This window comes from Balaenoptera acutorostrata, chromosome 2 (genome assembly GCF_949987535.1).
Source record: "Balaenoptera acutorostrata chromosome 2, mBalAcu1.1, whole genome shotgun sequence".
NCBI lineage: Eukaryota > Metazoa > Chordata > Mammalia > Artiodactyla > Balaenopteridae > Balaenoptera > Balaenoptera acutorostrata.
In genome coordinates this window covers 98,607,108-98,626,903 of record NC_080065.1, presented here as the reverse complement: position 1 = coordinate 98,626,903, position 19,796 = coordinate 98,607,108, and the positions used below count along the sequence as shown (strand labels likewise).

At 42.4% G+C, this 19,796-nt stretch overlaps 1 protein-coding gene across 3 annotated transcripts; it reads left to right on the top strand.

Moving 5' to 3' along the window:
* Window positions 1-1,661: 1,661 nt before the first annotated feature.
* On the top strand, window positions 1,662-19,100 carry TICAM2 (TIR domain containing adaptor molecule 2). 3 transcript variants are annotated; one of them, XM_057540076.1, is made up of 2 exons: window positions 1,662-1,883; window positions 15,074-19,100. In XM_057540076.1, exon 2 carries the CDS (start codon window positions 15,090-15,092, stop codon window positions 15,723-15,725), a length of 636 nt encoding a protein of 211 aa, XP_057396059.1. In that variant the 5' UTR covers window positions 1,662-1,883; window positions 15,074-15,089; the 3' UTR covers window positions 15,726-19,100. The 3 variants fall into 3 exon arrangements, with proteins under 3 accessions (XP_057396059.1, XP_057396058.1, XP_007192181.2); XM_057540075.1 differs by having other exon boundaries at window positions 1,664-1,883; window positions 14,963-19,100; XM_007192119.2 differs by lacking the exon at window positions 1,662-1,883 and adding an exon at window positions 1,943-2,009 and having other exon boundaries at window positions 14,963-19,100.
* Window positions 19,101-19,796: the final 696 nt, after the last annotated feature.

Genomic DNA, 19,796 nt, shown 5'->3' with positions numbered 1-19,796 from the left:
TCTAGACTGCAAAATCTCCATGAGGACTGGGGCCATCTTTGTCTTGTTCACACTGTATCCCTAGTGCCTTTAGAAGACTCTAAATATTTGTGGCATAAGTGATTGGTGCATTTTCTTGACATGTATACTTGATAATTTGGGGAAAAAAATTTTAACTTGTAACCAATTTGAATTTTTTTTTTAGTACAACATGTGAATATTTATGAAGAACAATGCAAAATTTGGAGCAATTTAAAACATAAAATGAGACAATTCAAGTACATTTGCCCTTGACATTAGTGACTTTAGGTTCACTTATGCATGTGATGTGGGTGATGAATGGGGAAGTAAATGTTTATCGCATTTGTCATTAGTGATATTTCAATGAAAAAGTTTGGAAAGCAGTGGTATGAAGGGTTGCCAGAGGAAGAGGAACAGGCAGAAGAGACTGAAAGAGAAGAATTTTAACAAGTAGGATGAGCATGAAGGCCCCACGGGTTGTTAATATCAAGGAACTAGAGTATCTGGAGGAGACAATGATCAACCTTGTCAATTGCCAAAGGGAGATTAGGAAATGAAGGGGAAATGAAGGCAACAAAAAGTACCAGATTTAGTAACAGGGAGGCCACTGTTTACCTGAAAAAACAGAGGGAGGAGGAGAAACCAGCTGTCAGTGCATAATGAATTGTGTTGACATGATGCTTAACAGGGCATTTCACCAAGTAATTACTGTCTGCCAGTGCCACCTTCAATGGCCCATCCTCATGCTAAGTAGGGGGGAGAGGAAGAGAAAATAACTTAGCTCTACCAGTAGTAAGCCTCTGAGATCCAGGTATGGGCCTTCAATTCCAATGTACTATTCATTGTCTTCTCTGACGTTTAGTAATGGGGTTCTCCTCCTTTGGCAGTGAGTAGGGAGTGCCTGAAAAGAAGGTGGGGGGTGGGGTTGGGTGGGGGGGTAAGTGGTTTCTGAACTGGGTTCTTTGGGAATGACTGGGATTGGGAGCCTGAGATAGATATGGTAGGATAACATATTTGGCTTTATCAGGCATTTTATCCTTCTTAGAATTACTTGGTTGCTTTCCTGTTCTCCCTAACTATTCTGCGGAGTTCCAGTCTATTTCGGCTGTTCAAAAGAATCTGAGAAAGGAATCTTTCTCAAGGTGGCTTTTGGCTGGTGTTGAGAGTGGGGAGGTACTGATACGCCACCACCCCCAACCAGGATGTGGTTGACTGCAGCAGTAGTCAGTGAGAGAACCCCAAAGAGAAAGGAAGAGCCAAGGGACCAACTTGGAGGACCCGGAGAGTCGCTGTACCTCGGGAAGGGTCTTAGAGGGTTTGTTTGGGTGAGACTGGCTGTTTCCTTCCTTTAGAGTCTAGGGGCTTCTGTTGTGAGCCCCGGGCTCCGCTGCAGGATCCATGCTGGGCGCGCTAGGTAGGCGCGGAGGCAGCGACTGCAGCTCCCACGGCCGCACTCACGTCTGTAAGGAACAGACAGCTGAGTCCCTTTCCTTCCGGGCCTCCAAGTCGGGCCTCAAGGGACATTAAAAAAAACAAAACAAAAAAAAAAGCAGCGCGAGTTCCCCTCCTCCGCCCTCCCGCCCTCTCGCCCTCTCCTTCCCGCCGCCCAGAGACTTCCAGCCTCGTAAAGCCCAGACTCCCTCCGGCGGGGCCGGCCTGCAAGGGTTAAGTGGCGGCGCGTCCCCGACGGGAGGGGACTCCGCGGCCCCCTGACTTCCGCGCGCCCCGCCTCGCGCGGCGCCGGGCCGCGGGCGTGGGGCGGGGTCTGCGGCGCGCAGTGGACCGGCCGCCTCTCCTTCCCGACCCCCACGGGAAGTCGCGCAGCGCTCGGCGGGCGAGGAGGACGGACCCGTGACGGAGGTGCTGCGCCGCCCGCCTCCCCGGCAAGTAGCGGGCGCCCGGGCGGGTGGGCTGGGGGCCGGGCGGGCGCGGGGGTGGGCGAGCCGGTCGTCCTTCCAGCAGAGTTGCCTCGCTCTGAAGGGAGGACCCCGCAACTCTCTGCCTGTCTTGTAAGTTTCATTTTGACTAGGAAACCTATCTTTTAGAGAAACCTCAGAACCCTAAGCAAAAAGCCCAGCGTCTCAGAGGGCTTAAAGGTTCTGTGGGAGCCTCCGCCAGGCACACTTGAGCCAGTGCTGAAAGTTTTGGTTTTGGTTTGCTGATTTGGGATCTTGTCCCAAAGCTAATTTGGATAGAAATAATTTGGGCTGGCAGCTGTGAGCTTGTTTTCAGAATTTTGTTAGTTAGGACCTCTCCAGTTTTTCATGGCAGTAAACTTTGGTTTTAAAAGTCTTTAAAAATAATCTTAAATAGTGCGTTGGTTATAGAGATAAGCAACTTCATTTTATGTCTCACTGAAATCAGAAAGTAGATGGGCATATATAGAATAATGCCTTACATTCTCCTGAAACAAAGTAAATGTTATTCAGATGTCCAGCTGTATGTTGGATGTTTTGCACCTCATCTGTTGAATCATTGGCTCCCTGTGGTATTTTTAAATTTATTCGTTTAACAAATACCTGCTGATAAATCACTTGCCTTTAAATAATCCCCGCTAGACCAAATGTCTCCTCCTAGGTCCCACCCATTTCTTTGCTCCCTTTTACTTAAAAAGACAAAAGAAAGAAAGAAAAGAAAGAGAACAAGAAAAAGGTCTTTGAAAGACTTGCCTCCAAGCCTTTATTTCTGCTCCTCCTGTTTCCTCCTCCACACTCTCATCTCAGCCTTTTTGTGTCCATCACCCCCATGTCACTTGTGAAATCCAGCGTCTGTGTACATTTCCACCTCCTATGACACAGTTGTTCGCTCCCTCCTCCTTGATATTTTTTCTGCATTTGGCTTCCAGGTCACCACCACCTTCTTCTGCATTTCCTTTCACCTCACTGGTCACTCTTTCTGTGTCTCCAGGCTTTTCCTTCTCTTCTCAACCACTGTTAGACTGCCACAGTGCTTGGTTCTTGGCCATATTCTCTTTTGAGCCATAACTTTCTCCCAAGGCAATTTCTATCCCAAGCCATATTTCATGACTATAAATAACATCTATAAGCTGATGACTTCCAAATTTTTCTTTCTAGTTTTACTTCTGTCCTGAGCTCTAGACGCATGTGTCTAGCTATTTGCTCAACATCTCCACTGGCAAGTCTGATCAGCATTTAAATGTAGTGTGTCCAAACAGAATTACTGATACACACCCACACCGTCCTCTTCTGTTTGCCCCTCACTTACCTTCCTTATCACAGGAAATGTTACTGCCATTCAATGAGGCCGAAACTCTAGGGATGGTCATCGACTCCTCTTTTCAGCCCTGACCCTACATTCAAGCATCCAGCAAACTCTGTTGACTCTACCTTGAAAAGATAGCTCCAGTTCGACCACATATTATGTGCCCTCTCTAACACAAACCGCAATTCTCTTTTACTGGACAACTGTGAAGACTCTGATTTGGTCTTCCAGCTTCTACCCTTGCTTCTCTATAGTGTTTCTCCAAACAGCAGTGGTTTTTTAAAAATATCTAATCAGAACTTTCACTTCTCTTCAAAACCTTCTGGTGGCTTCTCATCAGAATCATAAAAACCAAATTCTTACGATGGCTCAAAGCCCTGTGTCATCTCACCCCGGACTGCTTCCCTGGTCTTATCCTCTGCTTCCCACCCGTACCCCGCCCCCCCCCCCCCCCCCGCCCCGTCCCCGCCCTGCCCCCGCCCTGCCCTCAGCTGGAGTGGCTCTGATCTTGCTGCTGTTCTCCTTGCCTGCAGCAGGCCTCTGCTAGGCCATGGCAGGCTGTACACCTTCACTTTCCTCACTCCCCTGTTCAGATACTGTCTCAGGGGTTACTGCCTTAGTCCTGGTAACATCTTGTCACTGACCCTCTGGGTTGGTGGCTGTTAGATACTGAACGCTGTTCTCTAATATTCCACGAAGCTTATGGCACCGTTAAATCCTTACTGGTTGCTAGAACTCTCTAATATTGAAAGTGCACAAGCAGCTCTCTCTTGAGTCTCACTTTGATAAGATGTACAAGTTTGCCCTTTTATAAAATGTTGTTCCCGGTTTGGAGAAGGTTTGCCCTTTAAGGCTAGTTCTCATTCTTAAATATAGAAAATGAAAGGGAAATACTCTGTTTACTGGAAAGACTATGCAATATTTTTTTTTCAATTCCTTGCTTCAGTGGGAAGCAGTAGTCTCTGATTCAGAACCTTGTTGAGTGGTACCAGTAACAGGTAGGTTTAATGGGAAGAAGAAAAGTGAAGGCACTTGTTCAGAGACTATTATACACGTCTTTAAGTTGTGTAGTGACTGAGCCAGTGTCGGAATAACAAGAATCATAGCAAGATTCAGTTCTCTTTTTAAAATATGTGGGAATGGAAATGAAAAGCAATATTACCATCTTCACGGAAAGCTGTTGGGGAATAAAAGACCGTTTAATTTACATAATGTTTATTTCTTATTTTAATCCCAAGGAACTAGTTCTGTGATGTTACCAGTAGAATAGGTACCGTTAGGCTGGCCAAAAAGTTTACAGAAAAACCTGAATGAACTTTTTGGCCAACCCAATACCCTCCTCTCTTTTAAAAGAACAGAAAAAAAATTTTTTTCTCATTTCAGAGTTGGGATTTCAGATGCTTGAATAAACATATACAATAGAAGATTAAATAAAATTTTAAAATAAAGGGATTTGGAGTATGGAACAAAGAGTAGGAGGGTTAAAGGAAAGCCATGAGTGAAATCATGGTCAAATCTCCCGCCCCAAGCTTCTGTATGTTGATTAGACAGCACTCATCGACCTGGACCTTCTTAACAGCTGAGAAAAGAGACAGGCTCCACAGATGAAAAAGACAGTGCTCAGGGGAAGACCAGTTTGTGTATTTTTGTTTTTCTACCTGATAGAAGCAATTTTTTAAAAATTAATTAAACATTTACTTGCTCAAGGACCTGTTTTAGGTACTGTGGAGATGAATAGTCTGCCTTCTGGTATGTGTAATTAAGTAAGATATTGGAGGACCCCTGTTGGGTTTAGAGTTAGCAAATCCAGACTATTGGAAAATTTGCATATAGATAAAAAAACAAAAACAGGAGATCAAACAGAGTTAAACCTGGAGGTGAGCTCAACCCATCCAAAATGTGCAGATATGGCACGTAAGGTATACACTATTTGAGGCATTAAGTGAACGTGACCTCTATTTAAAAACAAAATCTAGAGAATAATGTATTTACTAAGAAATCTTTTTTTTTCCAGATTACATTATCATTGTAGAAAAAGGGTGTATAGATATAGATACATGTACATTCACACATCTACCATACACAGCTAACCAATGTTAACTTTTTGGTATACTTCATTCCAATCTATTTTCTCTATAGTTTGTTTTTACAAAGTTTTACAGTATATTTTATTTTATAGTCTATTTTTTTCACTTACTGTTATGGAAGCATTTTCTCATGTCGTTAAAATAATTCGTAACATTCGTAAACATCTTGATGATTTAATAGGGTTCAATCATATGAAGAATATGACATAGCTGATGTTGCCATTCCCTACTTTTTGAACATTTTGATTGTGTACCTCCAATAGAATGTTGGCTAGCCTATGCTACTATGTACAAGTTCTCTAATAAGGAAATATAGTCATGTAACTCATACTTCAGAATTGCAATAAAATGTTTCCATAGATCCTGTGACAGGAGAAAGCTGAGCAAGTTTGAGAAACAAAAAAAAGACACACATGTAGGGAACTGGGGGAGCAGAGGGAAGAGAAGCACGAGATAAGCTTGGAGCTGAAGGAGCCGGATCCTGCAGGGCATTCTTGCCATATTAAGAAATTTTGATTCTAAGAGCAGTAGGAACCCATTGCAGGGGTGTAAACGGTAGTAATTTGATCAGTTGTATGTACTTAAAAAAGATCGTTGTGGCTGCTGAGTGGAGAATGGATTAGACTGACCAAGAGTGGCTATAGGAGACCGATTAGGAAGGAGCCGTGTAGTAGGCTAGGGGAGAGATGTTGATCTAGAGTGAAAATGCAGTGGGGAGGGAAGTGGAACATTTTGAGATGGGTTTTGCAGGTTGGCTTGCTGACAGCTTGGAAGTGAAAGTGTAGGAGTGGAAGGGGAAAGTGTCAGTGATGCCTGAGGTTTCTGGCTGTTGTAACTGGGCAAATGATGGCGCCATTTTCCATGGTGGAGAAGTCTGGGAAAATGAGGTGGAAGCTACCTCCCAGGCCAGCAAGGAAGACAAGTTAAAAGTGCTGTGCGTTGGGCTTCCCTGGTGGCGCAGTGGTTGAGAGTCTGCCTGCCAATGCAGGGGACACGGGTTCGAGCCCTGGTCTGGGAGGATCCCACATGCCGCGGAGCAACTGGGCCCGTGAGCCACAACTACTGAGCCTGCGCGTCTGGAGCCTGTGCTCCGCAACAAGAGAGGCCGCGATAGTGAGGGGCCCGCGCACCGCGATGAAGAGTGGCCCCCACTTGCCACAACTAGAGAGAGCCCTCGCGCAGAAACGAAGACCCAACACAGCCATAAATAAATAAATAAAATTTAAAAATAATAATAATAATAATTAAAAAAAAAAAGTGCTGTGTGATACATATTATAAGAAATATGAGCAGGATATTATGGGCAGCCGGAGGAGGAGTACTTAACTCAATCAACCTGGAGATCAAAGGAAATGCATTCAGCCAAATATGACCCTTGAGCTGTATCTTGAAATGAATGTACCATATTTATATTCACACCGTTTTTAAAAATGTAACGTAATTTCTCATTAAAAAATCCATACATTTGGATAGGCTGGTCCCTATTCTGATTGAGTCAATAATTTATATGCTAGGGATGATAAAGAACTATCTGTTCAGCTATCTCTCAACTTGAAAAACTGTGTTAGGTCTTATGTTTGGAATTGTCTAATTCATTCATTCATTCAGAAGGTATTGTTGAATGCTGTCTATGTGCAAGACTCTGGAGATACAGTGACAAGCAAGACAGATTTGGTGTTATCCTGATAGAGTTTACAGTCTAATGGGAAAGATGAGAAACTAAGCAGATACTCAAACATGTAATTAATTGTAGTGTGACTAGAGCCATGAAGGGAAGATATAGGGTTTTAGACTCCTACAGATCCCTAACATTTCTAATGCAAGCTTTGGTACCTAAAATGAAAAATACAGGCACTAGCTTAGTTAGACTGTAAGTATCAATGGGTAATATTTGATAATTAATCCTTTCCTTTATACTGGGCCTTTGCTATCCTTATGGATTCTGTGCAAGCCCCAAAAGAAGAAAATAAATAAATGACAGCTGACTCTCAATAATGTTATTTCAGTAAAGAACAGGTGGATTCAAATTCTACCCATCCTATTCCTGAAGATATTGATCACCCTAGTTGGGATTTTATTTTAATAAAATATTTCCAGTGTGAAGAAGCCTGAAAGAAAAGTCTACATGTTCCTTGTCTGGCTGGCTCAGGTCTATTCTGTTGGGTCCTGACAATAAATACCATGGGCGATACAGGCCACACGGCTCCTGTTGGAACTATTCAGTTCTGCCTCTGTAGCATGAAATTTGCCATAGGCAATACAGAAATGAATGGGCATGGCTGTCTTCCAGTAAAACTTTACTTATAAAAACAGGTGGCAGACCATGTTTTGCTGCTGACCTGCTGTAGTTCCCTGGCCTGGATTTGGATGTTGTATCAATCATAGATTTGTTGCAGAGAACAGAGTCTACTATAGCTAGTTTAAGCAGAAAGGTGTGCATTTGAGGATATTACAAAATGTACAGTATCACTGGGTAAGTTGAAGAGCTAGAGTCCAGATTGAGTTTCTAGGACTACCTCAGACCACCACCTACCGAACTGGTCTAGTGGCACTGGAGCTTTTTAAAAATCTATTTATTTATTTATTTTTGGCTGTGTTGGGTCTTCCTTGCTGTGTGCGGGCTTTCTCTAGTTGCGGGAAGCGGGGGCTACTCTTCGTTGCGGTGCGCGGGCTTCTCATTGCGGTGGCTTCTCCTGTTGCGGAGCACGGGCTTCAGTAGTTGTGGCATGTGGGCTCAGTAGTTGTGGTGCGTGGCCTCTAGAGTGCAGGCTCAGTAGTTGTGGCACACGGGCTCAGTTGCTCCGCGGCATGTGGGATCTTCCCGGACCAGGCCTTGAACCCGTGTCCCCTGCATTGGCAGGCGGATTCTTAACCACTGCGCCACCAGGGAAGTCCGGAGCTGGAGCTTTTGCCACAACCACGAAACCTCCTGCCAGATCAGCAAGCTGCCAGCTCTGAATCACACCAACCCTGCTAGAGTCTTAACCAGCAAAGTCACTGCCTCATGCTCTGCCTCCCTTCATATTTAACTCAGACTAGTAAGTACATCTGATTGGCAGAACTTTAATTACATCCAGAACCCTAGCTTCAAGGAAGTCTAGGAAATGGAGCTTTTAGTACTTGTGGTACAGGAAGTACAGGAAGGTTCACTAAAAGGAAGTTGGAATAAGTTTTGCGTGAGCAAATCTGCAGGATCTGTTACAGAACGCCCCTTTGGCTACTTGACATCCGTACCTTCCCTTCTTTCCATACCTAAACCTACAGACGATGATAGCAAGAAATGTGCTCTCTTCCAATATAATGCAGCCATCCCTGATAAAAAAAAGCAAAGTGCACTCACCTTCTCCCAAGAAGCTAAAACCCAAAGTCCTGTAGGTCACCACGTCATCTGCAGTATTCATCACAGACATTAGCCCGGGACCTAGCACCCTCAGGAGTTAGGTGGCCTCTCTCCTCTCCCAGGGAAAGGGGGAGTAGGAGAGAGAGCTGCCCAGTGACCAAGAGGAGAACAGCTCGGCTCTAAGAAGCTCCCATCCATACTTTTCATCCTTTCTCTCTACTAGCCAGTTCCCTCCGTTTCCAAGCATTCTGAGTTTCTCCTCTCTTCATGGAATCCTCTCCCCACCCTATGTTCGTTTGTAGCTGTTGGCTTCTTTCCTTCTTAGCTAAGCTTTCCCCTCCCCCGCCCCCTCATCCTCATCCTCTAGACTCTTGAGCATACTGGTGACTCCCACCATCCCCTGTAACTGCTCCAGAGAACCTCAAGGGGCTCAATGCCTTGGACGCTGACCACTGCTCGAGGTACTCTCCTGCCTTGGCTTCCGGATTCTGTGCCTGATTTTCCTGCTGCCCGGGTGCCACTCACTCCTCCCTCTCCTTTATGGCCCCCCCCTCCTCCAGGTGCCCCTCAGGCATTGATTCTGTCTTCAGCTCTCTTCCTTCTCTTTTCTTTCTACTTGTTTTCAGTTACTCACAGATTTGAGCTAGTGTCAAGCTTTTACCTCCCATCGAGATACTCTCCTCAGCCTCGGACCTACATGTGTAAGTACCCATTGGACAGCTCCTGTTCCAGGTCACAGGCACCCTAAGCTCCCTGTGTCCCAAACTGGATGAACTGGTCAACTACATCCAACCCCCACCCTGCTTGTCTCAGCAAACGACTCAGCGAATGTAACAAGGCATAGACTTGGGAAGCATACTTGATTCTTCCTTCTCCGTCACCCTCCCAACCCCTAGCACCTCTTACATATCTTCATCTCCACCATAACTTCCTTAGTTCAGGGCTCTGCTTTCTCATCTAGGTTATTGTAACAGCAAAATGATCCTAATACACTGTGCCCTCTGGTGCTTCAGTGTTTTTTTTTGCAAATGGTGCTCCCACTGCCTGGAAACCGTCCGCCTCTCGGCCTTACTGATGCAGTGCTCCCCACTGTGTGTCCATCCTGAGTGCTCTGGTAGCACCTGTTATTTGAATGAAGCACCAGTGCAATGAGTCCTAATTATCTGCTTATCCTGGGTCCACATCCCTAAAACCCAGCAGGTCTTGGTGCAGAGTAAGTTTTCAACAACCCTGATTAATAATGACAAAACCTATTTATTAATTGAATTAAGCAAAGAAACTATTAATTTTGTATGTATTTCCCACAAGATGGTGCTATTCAGATAGGAAAAAGTTCTCTGGGGCTAAAGGAGCCAAGAACTAGATGCCTAAATGTTTGTTAAATGTGTTACATTTCAGAGGCAGTGATTTAAACGCATAAGCTTTTTCTGTGGTAAACACATGGACAGGTTGAAAATGGTTTATGCATATGTATTTTATTATCAAATTATTACTGATCATTGTTTTACTTACTGCTTTTTGGGAGCCTCTCTTCCCAAGTGGTCAAAATTTTTTTTAAATGGAAACAGTAACTCTTAATTCTAGGGCAACAAACTTTTAAGGAGGGTTGTATTTGGGTTTTTCAGAGATACAGGACCAATAGGTTTTACAGAGAGAGAGGAGGGAGGGTGGGAGATTCATTTTAAGGAATTGGCTCATGTGACTGGCGAGGCTGGCAGGTCCCAAATCTGCAGGGCTAGAAACAGACAGGAGATGACTTTGCAGTCTTGAGTCTGAAGGCTGGAAACTCAGGTGGAATTTCTACGTTGCCGTCCCAAGGCAGGATTCCTTCTTCTTTGAGGAACCTCAGTATTGCTCTGGCCTTCACTTATTGAGTAAGTTCCACCCACACTATTGAGGGTAATCTTTACTCAAAGTCTACTGCTTTATTTATTTTTAAAAATAGAAATATAGTTGATTAATACAGTATTATATTAGTTTCAGGTATACAGCATAGTGATTCATTATTTTTACTGTTGAAGTCTACTGCTTTAAATGTCAGTCTCACCTAAAAAATACCTTCAGAACCACATCTGGACTGGTGTTTGGCCAAACAACTAGGCACCATAGCCTAGACCAGCTGACACATACAGTTGACTCTCACAAAGGTCTTGGTGAGGAAAGTAAACTTTGTATGAAAGAGAAATTCACACTGATGTTTCACTTTTTAGTTTGGGACAGGGGAGAGAGGGCTGATGGCTGTAACCACCCTGAGGAACCTCCTGGGAAATTTCTGCATGGAGAGGGGCTGTCCTGGGATAGGACCCAATGGGTGCTGCCCTGACTGTCTTCCAGCCACGGAAGTCTTCTGCTGGGAGCAAGAGTACACACAGACACTAATCAGCATTGGGTAGGGCTGAGGAAGAATAATAACCTTGTGGACACAGTAATCTCACCCCAATGGGCTCCATCCTGTATCATTTATACTACAAAATGAGATTGAGGTTTGGGGCAGCCCTAAGGAAGGGGTTTTGCTTCCTCTTTTACTGAGAACAATGAAACAGTCAAAGGGAACTTCTGCAGGTGTCCTCTGCCACATCCACTCACCCCCCTGTAGGCACACAGCTTAGTTCTGCCTTCTCTTATTGCTACTAAAGTAAAACCGTAAAGTTTTCTTTGGCTTCTTTGTTATGTATTTAATAACAATATTAACTGCTAACATTTATGGAGCACTCTTCTAAGCCATTTGATCTTTGTAAAAACCTTAAAGATAGGTATTATAATTATCACCATTTTACACATGATGAAATCAAAGCACAGAGATATACGTACAATAATTTGTACAAAGTCTTGCAGTTTTTTTTATAGTAGGGCTGGGATTTACATTCAGGCAGTCTGATTCCGGAGCACGTAGTCTTAATGAGAATGGAATTTTTTATTTGTCTCTTGCATGCTCTGATTCTTCTTTATCTTCTTTCTTATTTCCTGTAACATCTGTGCACACTTGCCCAGTGTTCATATATGCCGTGCTGTTCTTTTCATCTTACTCCTATTGAATGTGGGGGGATTCCTTTGGCACCTTCGTTTGCCCAGATATACAGTGAATACATTCTGGACTCTCTTTCCTTCTTATCCTGGACCTGTTGATCTTCCCTTCAGAACTTCGGTTTAAGGGCTCCATCCTGATGGGTTGTATCTTTCCACATTTCTGTTGCCCTGAAGGGATGTGATTAGCTCAGTTGGGCTGTGGTCAATAGTAATTGGTAGTTTTGGTCTTAGATCTTTTCTGGGGCAAAGGATGGAGGTGGAGGTGTCATTCTGTCAAGTGAAAAGCAAAACAAAACCAAAAAAGGTTCAATCTTACAGAGAGCGATTTGGCCAAATCTATCACTATGACAAATGCATTTGTCCTTTGATACAGAAATCCTGTTTGGGGCAATTATTCTGCAGATGACCTTGCACATAAATGACCTTTGTACAAAGTTATTCATTGCCGCATTGTTCATGATAGTAGCAGACTGGAAACAAATCACGTATTGAAGAACGGGACAGTTATGGTACATTCACATGCTAGAAGATTATGTAAATAAGAGGAGGTTCTCCGGGTGCTGCTATGGAAGGCTCTGAGGTTATATTACTAAGGGAAAAAGCCATCTACTATCTGTCTATCTACCTACCTACTTACTGCTGTTTGGCAGTGTATGTGTATATATACAGTAATACTTTTTTTTAAAAAAAGGAAAGAAAAAATATATGTATTCATGAGGAAATATTGGAAGGATATAGGAAAAACTAATAAAAGCGGTCACCAGTAAGAGGCCATGGGGGCAACAGGATGGATGGGGAAGACAAGGATGGGAGTGGGGCTTTTCCATATAAATATTTTCAAAGTTTACCCTTCTAAAAAAGTAAATAAAGAAATGTCCACACACACACACACACACACACACACACGTTTTTATTCCTGTGAACAGTGGTCCTGTGTGCCTCTCCCCTGCAGCCACCTTCACTCTCCTCCTGCTTCGCTGAGGGGAAGGAGCTGAAACCTCAGTGTTTTAACCCTGATGCTAACTGTCCCTGATGGAGGAGGAGAGCACGGAAGAGGCTTCGCAGGATTCTCCGTGCCAGCCTTCTCCCCTCTCCTATTTCCTTCTGCGTTCCCCGCCTTCCTGCTGTTCTCTTTGTTGATGGAGTTAATTAGCTCCGGGTGAACACAGGTTCTCCCCCTTCCTTCCAGCCTTGAGAACCCCTGTGAAGAATCTGGACCACTTCCCCATCTCTGACTCACGTGGTGGTGGGAAAGGCAGATATCCAGCGCAAAGCTTCCCACATCTTTTCCCCTTGGCTACCTCCTGACTCTCCTCTCCAAATTAGAAGGTTATGGTGAAGTTTTCAGACATTGTCACTAATTTTCTCCTCGCTGGTCTGCTTCGGGTGGGGGTGGGCAGGAGTGCTTGGAAGTTGGAACAGCACATCATAGATTTCTGGAGTATTTTGCTGTTTTTTGCTGACCAGCGTTTAAGAAAGATGAGACGTAAAATTGTAATTTTTCTTCATAATGTAATTCTTTTGTTGTTTATTTTTATTTATCTCAAAAGATTCTGTGTTTGGACTCAACACACCATTTTACCTTAGAAGTTTTCAACACTTTCTAGTGAAAATCTTTTATATTACTTCACATGCACTCATCTGCAGCAGCTGGTGATTAAGATAATGAAGTGAAGTTGGTTTAACAAACCTATCTGAACGAATAAGTGAAGATCATTTTAATTGACACGTTAATAGATTTCTCTGGATAGTTTTTTTTTTTTTAATTCAGGGGAACCTTCTTTCGCAATTCTGCATAGTAAAACTTTTTTCATGATACAATAAAAAAGTCAGCAGTTAATCCTAACCAGCGAAGAGAGTCTGAGTTCATTTAGGTTTATTAAGTGGGATAGCAATAGCACTGGAGGGTTGTCATGCCTTAGACTACCACTTGGTGGCTGGCACGGTGTACCGTGGATCAGAACCTGAAGTACGGACAGAATAAATGACAGGCAATAGCCAGCAGTTCCTTCACTATTCAGAGGCAGTAGCAAACCCTTTCACTCCTTATATACATTAGAAAACAATTCTCTGTGTTTTTCCTTGTTTTTTCTTCCCATAACAGTTTTTCACCATTTTTGCTGAATGGTTGCTTCTAAACCTGACATATTTTGGCATACGTAGCTATGTTACTTAGGTCATAATGAATAAAATTCTAATTTCTTCTTGAACTCTGGTCTTTGCCAATGAACAATAAATAAAAATGCTTTAGAATATAGCCTATGGGCCCATAGTTTGAAAACATGGAATTTATAATTATTCTAAATTTTCTGTCTTTTGATAAAAAAGAACCCCCCCCCTTGAAACTGCCTGTTTGGGGGTTATATTCACAACACTGCCGACATTATCTGAAGATTTATTTAAATTAGATTCACATGGAGTGCCTTTCTTTCACAGCTGATCTAATTCTTCCACTCTGAATTTAGGAGTTTTAAAATAAAAGAACGAGTATAGACTACAATGATTATTTGTTAATTTCACTGGAGAAAATCACAAGGCTTTGTTTCCAGATTTCACTTCCAAACCAAGATGTTAATTTCTCCCTAGGTGAATAAATGTTTTCGTAAGTATTCCCAAGTTTAGCTGGAAGAGATATTCCTTACTTTTCACAATCCTTATTATAGTTTCTCCACCAGCCCCACTACAACACGGCCTGATCCTAGACAAACAAAAAAGCTCTGAACCCGTGAATTCTGGGCAACAAGTCGTTTGACATTTCAGATCTTCTCTTCTTGAGTCAGTAGAGCTGCCTGCTAGCCATCTTTAGGATATCTGTATTCTGTTTTGTATTTGTGTTTGATACAAAAATAAATTTTGTATTTAATGTTGGAATATTCTGTTTCTTTAGGTTTTCGTGTTTCTAGCTTACACAGTAATTTGGTTATGGAGAAGTTGGATTTAAACTCCATATGGGTAGAGTTGATATGGTACCTTTTCTCTAAAATACCAAAGTAATTTATTTTAATTTGGAGGTTTATAGTGTGATTACAATACCATTTAAAATTTCCACATATCTCCTGTTATATTAAACTGGACCCTCTGTTTAACTTACCCTTCACTACCTGTGGTAGCCCTTGTGAAGCTCAAAAAAGACCAGTGATTTCATTTCCCAATGATCTGTTTGGCAATTCTTTCTTAGAGAACTTTATATTATAATCTTTTTGAGGTTTTCGGGGTGAATGAAATTTTCCATTTTTAATGTTTTGATTAAGTTTATGGTGTTCTGCTTTGTTATTTCTCCTTTTAGAATGAAATGAAATGCTGAGAAATACAGCTTTCCTATTCTGATTTGGATCTTTATAATGGGTATCGGAAAGTCTAAAACGGATCCCTGCCCTCTTTCTCTCTCTTGGGGTAGAAGCCACAGTGTGGATATGAGTCAAAGACATCACAAGTCAGATTCCAAGAAATCTGAAGAAATCTCCCTGAGTAATGCTGCTGCTCATAGCAATACAGCGGAGATGCCAACAGGGGAGCAGGAGGGAGCCAAGGGAGTGGAGGAGATGCCAGAAGAGGAAGAAGAAGAAGAGGTGTTCCTCAAATTTGTGATACTGCATGCTGAAGAAGACACAGACGAAGCCCTCCGAGTCCAGAATCTGCTGGAAAATGACTTCGGCATCAAACCTGGAATAATCTTTGCTGAGATGCCATGTGGCAGGCAGCATTTACAGAATTTGGATGATGCTGTCAATGGGTCTGCCTGGACAATCTTATTATTGACCGAAAACTTTTTAAGAGATACCTGGTGTAAGTTCCAGTTCTATATGTCCCTCATGAACTCTGTTAACCGGCAGCACAAATACAACTCCGTCATCCCCATGCGGCCCCTGAACAACCCCCTGCCCCGAGAAAGGACTCCCTTTGCTCTGCGAACCATCAACGCCCTGGAGGAAGAAAGTCGTGGCTTTCCTACACAAGTGGAAAGGATTTTTCAGGATTCTGTGTATAGGATACAGCAAGCTATATGGAAAGAGACCAGAAATACGGTACAAAGGCAGTTTATTGCCTGAGATGGAACGCACAACACACAGCAGGCTCTTGTTTTGTGAAACAAATGATTTATCTTCACTTGAGAAAGCAGATTTCTCGGAAGAGTTTAGATGAAAGAGAACCTTACTCTTACAGAAACTTATGGAGTCCAAGAAAGATAAATTTCTGCAGGACAGTCTATAGAACTGTGGTACTTTTCGATGTTTCCATAAACTTGAAATTGTCAAAGTTTCAAGAACTCTGTTTCCTCTCATAGTTTTCCTAGTTCATGATTATAACAAGGGATATTTTAAATTCATATTCCTCGTATTGAACTTGATCAAAACCTTCTATGATAGACATTTTAAAAATACAATAACACTTTGATTTTGTTCTCAAAGGAACCGCAGAAAAAAATGGCCTCGAGAGATCCAACCGCCCTCACTTTCGAGGCACCTCTCATGAATGTTGCAATAAAGCATTCCCGGTGTTGTCACCCAGAAATAGGGATAGCCAGACTAGAACATTTAGAATGTTGAGTGCGGAAAAATATGAAACCCAAAATAGATGCGAGAATGGTAGGGCTCTTTAAAAGAATCCAATCAAATGTGTTTCCTTTCTGCTGGAATTTGTATATTTGGAGGCAGTTCCCACCACTGATTAGTGGCCCATTTGATGGTATTGTGGTCAGGGACTTCGTGCCTGGTGTTGACATGACCCCTGGAGCTGGAAGCTCTCCGTTGTTGGTCATTGTGTGTGACCAGGAGCTTCTGAAAGGTGTATGTATCCTTGGCCATATGTTCTCCCTTAAAATCAATAACCTCTCCTATGGCAGCTGTTAAACATTGGTCTCTCACACAATGCCCTATCAAGGAAATATTTCTCAGCTAGGTGATCACAGAGCCTGACTCTGTGTGTGTGTGTGTGTGTTGTAGGTCACTTTCAGACTTGGGATAGAAGTGGGAGGTGCGTTTTCTGGCATCCTCTTCTAGTGCCCCACACTCATAGCAAACCCGAGGCCCCAAGAGGACCGGGTCCTGTCTTTCACAACCCTTCTGCCCCAGCTGAGGTTGAGGGAGAACCATCAGATACAGACCAGGGACGAGGCGGAGTGTGAATCAGGTCACGTTGTAATGAGAAAAGCAGCAGATGGGGATCAGGAGACCTGGTGGTTCTAGCCCAGTCTCTTTCACTGAGGATGAATGGGACCGTGGGCAAGCTATTTACCCTCCTTTATCTGTGAAAAGAAAGGATTGGATTGATGAATCTGTAAAGGCCTTTGTCCTCTCCCAGAATGTGAATAACTAGGAACCAGAAAAGGGAACAAGCAAAAAAAAAAGGTAGAATTGTATAACGTGATTTTATAATATAATAGATGCAGGAGGCTTCATATATATGCTCACAATGAAAGGCTACTGTATATGTTTACAGTAATTGATTTCTGATGCTTCCCATTACACTTTTATAGTCACAGAAAAATATTACAATACGTGCTTACTCAGATTTTTTTTTTTTAATTTTTAAAATTTTTTCTAGGAACCCTCGAGGAAAAACATTCTGCCCTGTTTTTCTTTCTCTTTATTCCCACTTCTACATATCCCCTACTAACACTAGGGTCTGCTCACAGCTTTCTACAGTCCGCCTCTTCATAGTCATGAATCAACACGTTTCGTAATCCTGCAAATAAGTCAAACCTCCCCCACTACTAGTACTTATCAAAGATGAGATTCTTCTCATTGTGTGGTGACTTAAAGTTCCCTTCTATCATATTAGCGTACTACTCACTTTTTTTTTTCAGTTCTAATGATAAGCATTCTTTTTTTTTTTTTTTTTTGCCACACTGCTTCCTGTATCTCCAATTTCATATACAAATAAAACATTAACCACCTGCCCTGCCTGCCTGCCAAAGTTGGAGCCCTTAATGCTGGATGGTAATTTTTAAATAAGTGTTTTTATTTTTTACCTTTGACTAATAAGCTTGATTATTTCCAAGTCCAGTGAAGATTGTGGAAAAGTGTTTTGAAAAGAGGCATCAATCTGTACTCCTCCACAGAGCACCAGGCACAATGTCTCACTCGATTTGGAGTTACATATATATATTTTTATGATGAATAAAAATGTTAAGTACTGAATAACTGTCTATGCTGAAATTAACTGTCATAATAAGGGATTATCAAAATAGCTAAACTGAGGATGAGAAGAGGTAAAGGTGTGGCCCTGGTCGTGTGAGTGTGTGTATACGCATGTACACGTGTATAGATTTAGACTTACAGGGAAATTCTGTAAAATTTTGCCACATGCTGGAGAGCATCCATTTTGATCGTCTGCGGGTCTCATTGCCCAGCCTGGAGCTTCACAGAAGAACTTGAGTTGTGCCTTGTGTGTCAGGATTCTTTCAGCTGTAAGGAACAGAAAAGCCAATGCCATGTGACTTTTGCACTATAAGGAAAACTTACTATCTAACCTAACAAGAGGTCCCCTAAGGTATGGTGCCTCAAAGGTGTCATTAAAAACCCAGTTCTTGGGCTTCGCTGGTGGCGCAGTGGTTGAGAGTCTGCCTGCCAATGCAGGGGACACGGGTTCGAGCCCTGGTCTGGGAGGATCCCATATGCCGCGGAGCAACTAGGCCCGTGAGCCACAATTACTGAGTCTGCGCTTCTGGAGCCTGTGCTCCACAACGAGAGGGGCCGCGATGGTGAGAGGCCCGCGCACCGCGATGAAGAGTGGCCCCCGCTCGCCGCAACTAGAGAAAGCCCTCGCACAGAAACGAAGACCCAACACAGCCAAAATAAATAAATAAATTAATTATTTAAAAAAAACAACAGTTCTTTATATACAGTGGAATATTGTGCCACCTTGAAAAGAAATAAAATTCTGTTACATGCTATAACGTGGATGAACCTTGAAAACACAATGCTAAGTGAAAAAAGACAGACACAAAATGACACATATTGTACGGTTCCATTTATATGAGTTACCTAGAGTAGGCAAATTCATAGAGAAAAAAAAGAGAGGTGACCAGGGGCTGCGGGGAGGGAAGAATAGGGAGTCATGTTTCATGGGTACAAAGTTTCTGTGTGGGATGATGAAAAAGTTCTGGAAAAGGGTAGTGGTGGTGGTTCTATGACATTGCAAATGTATTTAATGCCCCTGAATTGTATGGTTAAAATGGTAAATTTTATGTATATTTTACCACAGTGATTTTTTAAAAACCCATATGGTCTTTCCATCTCTTTGCTCTGCCATCCTCAGTGTCCCAGCTGGGCTTTCCTTAGAGTTGTACTATGGCTGCACCAATGTTAGGCACAGATATTGAAGCATGCAGCCTAATAAGACAGTGGGAGTGGTTCACCCAAGTGAGGAAAAATATTTCTTCACTGCATTGTTGAAAATTGCTTATGGTGATAATAAAAAGCCATCTGACTTCTAATTGGTTTTATTATTATTTTAAAATTCTCTCCACCTGCATCCAGGTGGACTACTCCCATCACCTCCCCCCTCCCTCACACTGTTGTGGAGTCAGACGCCCTGGTTTTTTTTTCTTTGATGTTCACCGTGTATTCTCAGTTCTATGGTATTTGAGTATTTACATTTTCATCTTTACAGATATATTTTTTAAATTTTTTAAATTTTATATTGAAGTATAGTTGATTTACAATGTGTTAGTTTCAGGTGTACAGCAAAGTGATTGTTATATATATACATATATCCATTCTTTTTCAGATTCTTTTCCCATATTGGTTACTACAGAATATTGAGTAGAGTTCCCTGTGCTATACCATAGGTCCTTGTTGGTTATTTTATATATAGTAGTGTGTATATGTTAATCCCAACCTCCTAATTTATCCCTCCCCCCATTCCCCTTTCCTGTTTGAAAACAAACCATAAGTTTGTTTTCTATGTCTATGACTTTTTCTGTTTTGGAAATAAGTTCACTTGTATGTTTTTTTTTTTTTTTAGATTCCACATATAAGCGATATTATATGATATTTATCTTTCTCTGTCCGGCTTACTTCACTTAATATGATAATATCTAGGCCTATCCATGTTGCTGCAAATGGCATTATTTCATTCTTTTTTATGGCTGAGTAGTATTCCATTGTATGTATGTA